The sequence below is a fragment of the Castanea sativa genome, chromosome 3, assembly GCF_040712315.1.
Source record: "Castanea sativa cultivar Marrone di Chiusa Pesio chromosome 3, ASM4071231v1".
NCBI lineage: Eukaryota > Viridiplantae > Streptophyta > Magnoliopsida > Fagales > Fagaceae > Castanea > Castanea sativa.
The window spans coordinates 57,400,317-57,409,393 of record NC_134015.1 but is presented as its reverse complement, the minus strand read 5'-3'; the positions used below and the strand labels follow the sequence as shown (position 1 = coordinate 57,409,393).

The 9,077-nt window shown below is 33.1% G+C and overlaps 1 protein-coding gene across 6 annotated transcripts; it reads right to left on the bottom strand.

Moving 5' to 3' along the window:
- Window positions 1–559: 559 nt before the first annotated feature.
- Window positions 560–4,433, bottom strand: LOC142627774 (alpha/beta hydrolase domain-containing protein VTE7-like). 6 transcript variants are annotated; one of them, XR_012842941.1, is made up of 4 exons: window positions 4,049–4,433; window positions 2,867–2,950; window positions 1,020–2,209; window positions 560–907 (listed from the first exon to the last, which is right to left on the bottom strand). XR_012842941.1 is itself a non-coding variant. In XM_075801665.1 (4 exons), exons 1-4 carry the CDS (start codon window positions 2,926–2,928, stop codon window positions 863–865), a joined length of 249 nt encoding a protein of 82 aa, XP_075657780.1. In that variant the 5' UTR covers window positions 2,929–4,041; the 3' UTR covers window positions 560–862. The 6 variants fall into 6 exon arrangements, 1 of the variants encoding a protein (XP_075657780.1); XR_012842939.1 differs by lacking the exon at window positions 4,049–4,433 and adding an exon at window positions 3,124–4,041 and having other exon boundaries at window positions 2,865–2,964; XR_012842940.1 differs by lacking the exon at window positions 4,049–4,433 and adding an exon at window positions 3,124–4,041.
- Between the last annotated feature and the right edge of the window lie 4,644 nt (window positions 4,434–9,077).

Sequence of the window (9,077 nt, the reverse complement as noted above, 5' to 3'; positions counted from 1 at the left end):
GCTAATAAGTGCCTTTCAATTCCAACAACTAAACTTGATCCAAAAATTTTAGGGTTGGCTTCAACAACTAATCAAAGTCAGCCGCGTATATATACTTATATTTACTGGATAAGGTTAATTGTACTAATAATTCTAATAGAAACTAAAATTTTGGGTAATAAAACCGGATATACATAACAATGATCCGGAGTCTGAATCTTGAAAAGTGCTAAACCATTTTTCATGAATATGTTAACATATGGATGAGTCTGGACTGCTCTCCTGGAAAATAGGAAATGGCAATTTACATGTTGAAGTATGCAGGATTGTGCTTCTATCCAACTTTTTCATCAATTTGTAGAAAGAAGCAAGAAGTTTACAATAGGATGTAGATTCCATTTTGGTAAGAAAATAATAGGATGAAAACATAGGAAATTAAGATTAGTCCCTAAAATCAAAGCAACTCATGAATGGCTAATTGAAGCATCGCATGGATGTGAAATCGATTATAATAGCTTTCTACACAGGACGTTGTTAATAAGTTATATGTATAATTGAGTTTTAATGCATACAAATAAAATGACTGGCAACATCTATGTCTATTACAAATAAGTTTCTTGCCTAACAAATAATATAAAGATGGCTTGTCACCTTCAGGCAAAATGGAAAGTTTTCCCTCAATCCAAATAGACCATAGTTTTTTACATTTACAAAAATTCCCTTGAACTAGTGAGGGATTACCTTACCATACCATGAAGGTGGAAAGTGGACTTTAATATTGGGAAAGACATTCAATCTCTTTATAGCAATCTTATTGAACAAAATCCACAATCAATTTGGCAACTGAGTTTGGCCGTTCAACATGAGGAAGATGACCACAATCTCATATTTGACGTAGAATTGCATTTGGCAGTTCACAGTGCAGTCTCTGCATAATGCATCAAAGAATAAAGCAAATCTGTTATTCCAACTGAATCCTGAGCATGTTTCCATTACTTATCTGTTGCATTCTATGCTTTATATCCATAAAATTCACTAACCACTGCAAGCTTGTTACTAATGATCTGGTCATCCTCACCCCATATGATAAAAGTCTTCTGCTTTACCTGGTAAACAAAATTGAAAATAGCATTTTCAGAGACAGTAAAATTTTGTGGCATTCAATTGAAATATGAAATTGTCATTGAAAGGGGGTAGAGGGAGTGGGGGGCGAAGAGGTAAAAACATGAACACAAGTAAGTATATGCCAATAAACCTTCTTCTGGAACTAAAGGCAGATTCGTTCCCACAAAATTTAAGGAACACTCTTATCAGGATCCTCTCTTTCTCTCATACACACAAATAGTACATCTGTAATTAATCTTGTTATGGATAATTCTATTTAACAACTTTTAGCTCAAAATAGCAACTCCAGTGATATGTGAGGAAGACAAGTGATTTGTAGTAAATTTCATGCTTAGATCTACCAAACTTATGCATAGACACCAGCAAAAAGGGGACGCCGGGGGAGGGGGGGGGGGGTTATATTTAAACTTCCTCTAATAAAAATTATTATTATTGCTACTTATGCATCATTTTCACCCAACAAACTCATTAAGGTCATTAAACGTACGGACAAACTATACCAAAAGGTCCAAAACTGTCATAATTGGCGAACATTCCTCTGACCATGTATCATATATTAAGAAAATAATAATCTCAAAGAACTCAAGGATCCAGAAAAGAGATTGGGAAGAGCAGCACAAATTAATAATAATAATTAAAAAAAAAAAAAACAAGGCAGTTGCATCTGCTAATTAAATTTCCCATGTTGGAGATCATTCAGAAGTTGCTGCAGGGCTTTATTTTGTGGCACCAGAAAGTTAGAAAGATCTAGCAATAAGAGAAATGAAATGCCTGAAAATGAATGAAAGATCTACGAGCTCTTGAACACAATGTCCTTTTCCATGAACACATCAAATTTTCTCTTCGCATGCACCATAGTCCATAGATATTTGTTATATGCAAATTTCTCCCTCTCTAAGCGTTGTTCTCACACCATTTGTTTTATAACAAGGGTTCCTCTTTTGTATATACAGGACAAAATGACACAATAACATTTGTTGATTTAAACGGCAAAGCAAATTGGCATATAACAGTTGAATCTGTGCACTAACATTATAACCCCCACTAATCATAAAAACCACAGTTCCGTCTGCCCACCAAGGATATAGACATACAAGCAGCCCGCCTATATAAGATAACAAGAAAAAAAAAATCATTAGATAAGATAACTAGAAGGTTTCAATTTTTGGTTGAAGTAAATTTTCTTTCAGGTTAATAAATAAGAATAGCATGATGTGAAACTTATATCTGATCAAAATTATTTGAGAATTCTTTGTCTTGTTTCTGAAGCCTCTCATAGAAAAGCCTGAAGCATTACTATGTGTCAACATTTGAGAATCAAGTATACAAGCTTTATACATGAAGGAAAAAAGGAGTCAACATTAACAGCTAAACACAAGCATCATAATCAATGACTAACAAAAGGGATCATGGGTGGATAACCACTCACACACAGGGTGTTGAGTCGGATAGCGGCAATATGAGGGAAAGTTGTTCAGGTGGTTTGTATAAAGAATAAATATAATTCATTTGAAGACAAAGAAGACATGATCTCACCTCCACCTTATTCCTATAAAGAGGAGAGATGCCATTTGAGCTAGAGTGCATGTGTACATACCAATAAAAATAAAAATAAATGGATTGAAGACATCACAAACAGAAAAGGAAACCTCTAAATAAACCAATATTAACATAAGTTAAGGCTCAGGTAATGAACAAGGAGAAAACATGACTTTTATGATGTTAGTAGTCTGGACTTCAAGTTCTATGGAAAGACTCACACCAGCATATGCTGCAATACTGGGTAAAGTTGCTAGATTTCCTGTGCCTTCTGCATACACGCATCAATTAAAACCAGCTTTTCAACCTGAAAAAGATGTACTAGAAACAATGATGTTTCATAGAATGTTAGAGGGTGGATCCGGTGCATAATCATAAGTCTGCCCATTTTAAAAAAAGAAAACTTTAACTGTCAAAATGATAATGACACTAAAATTAGAGAGAATAAAATATATTTTATCTTTTGTATTTCTCTCTTACTTCTTCCTCCAAAACGCATATGCAATATTAGATATCTCATTCAGCGAACTCAAAATGACTTCCCACCATCCAGAAAACCATAGCAGCCAGCCACTGGGTGAGATGATATCTAAGTTAATAGTAGAGCATGAATCCTTCACATACAGAAAGTATTGCATTCATATTCAGATGCTCATAAAAGGAAAAGAAGAGCATTTGTATGTGTTTTGGTCTATTTGTTTACGTTAAAAGTGAAAATCTTGTTCAACAAGAGTTGTAGTCCCCAAGCTTCATCATCAGCATATCTTGCTAGAAATTTTGCTAAAACATCAAGTATAGCACACATTCAAAAAGTAGTAGATGTTTCTTTCAATTCTAACAACAACTAAGCTTGGTCAAAAAATTTGGGGGTTGGCTTCATATGGTAAATTAGTTTTTGGAAAAACTTTACAAGATAAGTTTAATTGTACTTATAATTCTAATTGAAACTAAAAACTTTGGGTACTAAAATAGGATATATACACATAACAATGATAACAGAGTCTGAATCACGAAAAGCGCTAAACCATTTTTCATGAACACGTTACTCAGATGAGTCTGGACTGCTCTCCTGGTAAATAGGAAATGGCAATTTTACATAATAAAGTATGCAGGATTGTGCTTCTATCTAACTTCCTCATCAATTTGTAGAAAGAAGCTATAAATTTACAATTCCTGAATCAAAAACAATTCCTGAATGGCATTGAAGCATATCACATGGATGTGAAATTGATGAAAATGGTTTCCTACACAGGACATTGTTAATAAGATATATGAAATAATTGAGTTTCAATGCATATAAATAAAAAGCAAAATGGAATGCAAATTGTATAGCTTTTACATTTACAAAAGGTATATATATATATATATATATATATATATATATATATATATATGATAGTTTCACCATGTCCTTGCAAACAACAAAAAAAATCCTGGCTACACCGCTAAAGAAAGACTGTGAGCATCTCAGAGGAGCCACTGCAGCCACCACCACCGCCACCGCCACAGGCCGCCGTTTTCCGCCGTATGAGGAAATCCTAGGGCAGATCTCGCCAGATCCGGCGACTCCGACCGAGACCGACCGCCATCCAACACGGACCAGACCAGTCGGACCCGAATCCAACATTAGTCGGCGGCGGCGGGTCTGGAAAAATCCCCGCCGGACTCGGTTGAGTCGGCTTCGGATTGTGCGCAATAACCCTAGCTGTGGCGACGGCAGTGGCTTCTCTGCGATTCCCAAAGTCTACTTATCCATCATCGCCATCTTCGCAATGGTACTGTCACGTATTATCTTGGGTCCACCTAAAGGTTAAATCTACGTACTGAACCTATATCATCTTGGGCTTTGTCTCATGATATCGGATTGAGATTCCGTGCAAGGCCAAGGTATTGCATGGGATGCAGTAGTTTAAATCCTGGCCTTCCGTTTAATCTAATGGTTCTAAAATAACTTTACCCCGTCAATCCTTGTGACTTAAATTCTGTTTATTTTGTTGAAATTGAAATATTTTTACTAAAATTACACTATAAATAAAAGGTAAATTTTAGTTAAAATAGTATAGTGAGCTTATAAATAGTACCAAAAAGTACAATAAAATTTATAAATAATAGTAAAAATAAGCTAAATAATAAAATCAGTCAGCTTTTTAATTTAGAGCTATATGGATACTTAGGAAAAAAAATTAATTTTTTTTTGTTCATATCTTTCTCTCTCCAACTCTTCACTCCTTAGTCCTCGCCTCTATTCTCTCTAATTTTCAAAAAATCTTGATGTTGCTTTTGCTGCTACCTAGGGATGGCCATACCCATTGGGTAATGGATATCCTACCTTACTCGATCCAAATGTTTTGGATAATACCTCGTTCTTCATGGGTAGAACTTCATTAGGTAGGGTATAGATATTACCCGAATAGTTCGGGTAGGGTATAAATATTATCCATACCTGACCCACATATATATGTAAAAAAAAAAAAAAAAAAAAAAAAAAAAAAAAAAAAAACCCTAACTCTCTCAATTTCACTCACACACACACACACACACTCTCTCTCTCTCTCTCTCTCTCTCTCTCTCACTTGAGCCTCCATCCTCACCAGTACCTTGAACTCATCACTCTGATCACCAGCACCACCACTACGATGGTCTTCTCCATCTCCGAATCGGCGAGCCACAGCTTCGGATCGTGAAGCAAGGTCTCACCTTTCACGATCTTCTTGACCACGAAGGGGATCCAAATCAAGGTCGCAACCACGATTTGCCTGGTGGAGAGGAATGGAGGCCGGTGAATCGGACCGATGGTAAGCTTGGTTTTGGCCTGGACGAAATCGGCCATCAACTCGGTGAGTCGTGAGAAATCGATAATTTTGGACTAGAATCCGAGTAGAGCTTGTTGTGGAGATTTTTAGTTTTGGTTTTCATATGACGAAATCTTGCTTTATCCTCTGTTTGGTTGCTAAGATAATGAAATGAAATCATTGAATCTTATGTATTTTCATGCATTTTTCCCAGCGATTAAAGACAAGCTGAAAGATTTGCTTTTAAAATTAAAAATAATAATAATTTTGACCTTTAGTTCAGTTGGACTATTAATTTTTTTTGTATTGGGTTTTTGTGATTTGCAGTAGAAGCTTGACGAGGAGGATGATGGGCGAGAGATTGAGATAGAGAGAGAGGTGAGAGTTTTGTTTTTGAAAAAGAGAGAATGAGTGAAATGGAGGAGGAAAAAAAGAAATAGAAAAAAAGACTAAAATTTCTCTCATAAAAAGAGATAGGTGTGTGCTCTGTATTTTTTTTTTTTTTTTCGTTCTAATTTTTGTTTGGTTGGGTTTTTAAAATTTTTTTATTGATTAGTTTTTTTCTTTTTTAAGATAAAGCTATTGGTTAGTTTTTATGTTAAAATGTTTTGGATTAAAAAAAAATTTAAATGGGTTTCGGTTAGGGTATGGATATCCATGGATAATAAATCCGAGTAAGATTCGGGTATGGATACTAATGGGTATTGGTATTCGGGTATCCATGGGCAAAATTTTCGGGTAGGATATGGGTCAGGTATACTCGTACCCTACCCATGGCCATCCCTATTGCTACCACTCTTGCACCAAACCACCATCATCATACGGACCAAGTCTCGAACCAGCCACCATTGCGCCACCCACTAGCCACCATTTCTCTCCCCCAACGATTTATCAACCCCTGCTACGCCTTTGCCGACTCCACTGCTTAGCATCTCCAAATTGCACCATCAGCCCAATCACTTCCCAGTAAATTCTCTCTCTCTGACTTTTCATATATATTGGGAACACGAAAGAAAAATAAATTGGCATTGCAATTTTTTTTTATAGTTAGTTTTGAGCTTAGGGATTGAAATTAGATGGTGGGTTTTTTGGCTGTGGGATTTATGGGTTCTTTTAATCTGGGTCTTGTTTTTGTTGTAAAGTTGTGATGTTTTAAAATTTTCATTCTCATGGTGGTGATTTGTACTAAGAGCCAAGAAATTGTTGATGGGAATATTGTTTTGCTCGGTATTATAGGTTGGATTATTTATTTGTTTATTTTTAGACTTGAGCAGAATTTAATGCTTCTTCATTGTTGAACTTGAAAGGCACTATGAATATCTTTATCTATTTTAAAAAAATAAAAATGAATCAAATAAAATACAATAACAGTACCTTGTTTAATTATTCATCAATCCTTTATTAACATTTCTTCATCCCTTCTTATCTTTGATATTGGCAAAGGGGAAGCAATTGAATTTGATATCGGTAAAGTGAAAGAAAGTAGATAGTAAAATATTGATAGAATAAGATTTGGTGGGAAATAAAGAGTGAAATGGAGGAAAATGTGTCAAAGAGGGCAATTTTGTCAAAAGGGAAAAAAAAAGCCCCTTACCAACTGTGTCTTGTTTAAGGGGCAATTTTGTCCAAAATTTGATTGTCATCCCTAGACTGCTTTACCTCATATTTACTGAATTTTTTATTTATTTATGTGTTTGTTAACATTTGCTAATAAAAAAAAAGTATGTTGGTGCTTGTTAAAGAAATGATATGTTCACAGCATTTTTACAATATTTTTATAATAAATCCTAAGTGTTAGGTTGTTACTGATTGTTACTGTTGGGGCAAAAAAGTAATCTTAGTGTTAGGTTCAAATTTGAACCAATAACAGCTAATTATCTATTATTTGTTATGAAATATTGTGGATATAGAACCTTTGGTGCTTTTTAACATTTGTCGATAAAAAAAAATAAAGTTATGTTTGGTAATAGTTTTTGTTTTCTATTTTCAAAAACTTGTTTTTGAAAATATAAAGAAAAAATAATTTTCTTGTATTTTTTAAATCAAAATATGTTTGGATAGTTGAAATTAAAAAGATAGGTTTTTAAAGAAAAAATAGAAAATATTTAAATATGTTGTTACTAAAATTTGAACTCTAATGCTAACTCTTTAAATGAAACAGATTCTTTAAATTAAATGTGTATTTTTATTGACTTTTGAAAATTAGAAATTAAAAACAATATTTTGCATGTTTTCAATTTTCAAAAAAGTTTTCTAGTCTCAAAAATAAAAAAATTGTTTTTGTAAACAGAAAATAAGAAGAAAAACAGTTACCAAACATACCCTAAGTTTTGTGGGTAAAATAGACAGAAATTTTTAGAAGCAATAATGTATTCGCTAAATCCATTTAGGATATTTGCTTATTTTGCTGAAACTGAAATCTTTTTATTGAAAGTACTATGGGTAAAGGTAAAACTTAGCTGAAATAGTATAGTGAGACTCATAAGTAGTACCAAAAAGTTCAGTAGAGCTCATAAATAATAGCAAAAATAAACTGAATAGCAAAATAAGCAGACTTTTTTTAGTTATAGCAAAACACAAACTTACATTCTCAAGAGCATCTCCAACAGTTTGTAGCAAAAACACCATTATTCACACTCCAACATATTTTCCATCTCCATTTTTTAGATTAGATTTGCTACAACACTTCTCTACAAATAGAGAACAGTGTAGCTTTTACTGTTCATACTACAAATGTTTTTTTCTATTATAATAATCAGGTATTGAATAAAAAAATGTTAGAAGATGTGTAGTTATTAAAAAAGTATAAAAAATGAATAAAGAATGAATGAACGAAGAAATACTTATTGGAGAAAATAATAAAGAATTTATTAAAAGGTTTATTTAAAAAAAGGGCCTGGTTAATGTTTGTCTTAAGGATACACATTAAGCCATTTATTTATGGTAAAATTTTTTCGAAAATTAAAAAAACTGTCAATATTTTTTCAATTCTCGAAAAATTTGTCCAAAAAATAAATACTTATTGTGTGCCCTAAGACACACATTAGCAAAATCCTTAAAATATACTAGTAAAGTCTCTTATGGTTGAATAAGGCTCCGTTTGAGAGTTCATAAGGGAATGTAATGGAATGTATTTAATTAAGGAAAATGAATGAAAAAAATGGAATAGAATGAAATTAAGTAGCATTAATTGGATGTTTTAAAATAAAGGAATGGAAAAGAATGAAAATGAATGGAATGTAAGTAATCTTATTTGGAGAGTAACATGGAAGGAATGTAATGAAATCATTTTATGACAATATTACTATTAAACCTTTATTTTAAAATAAATGGTTGAATGTATAGGGGTATTTTAAGAGTTTTAGTAAAAAATTCATTAAATCTAATTCCATTCCCCCCATTCCTCTCAATTTCGGGGGAATGAAAATTTGAAGTTTTAAATGAATAAAGAGGAATGAGTGTTTTCTCCTACCCATTTCTATTTCCTCCCACTTAAATTATCAAATAAGGGAATGAACTTACCATTCTCTCCATTAAAACTCCCAAATAAGAGAATGGAAGAATATTCTAAAATTATTTTTTTTATTCCTTTCCATTCTATTCGATTTTCTCTTCCCAAACGAGGCCTAAGTGATCTGAGAT

Coding starts and splice junctions, on each gene's coding strand:
- LOC142627774 (XM_075801665.1), bottom strand. CDS start 2,928: ATGCGTGTATGCAGAAGGCACAGGAAATCTAGCAACTTTACCCAGTAT. Junction 1,086..2,135: donor TGATTAGTGGGGGTTATAAT/GTTAGTGCACAG, acceptor TTTGTTTACCAG/GTAAAGCAGAAGACTTTTAT. Junction 908..1,019: donor TTAGTAACAAGCTTGCAGTG/GTTAGTGAATTT, acceptor TGCATTATGCAG/AGACTGCACTGTGAACTGCC.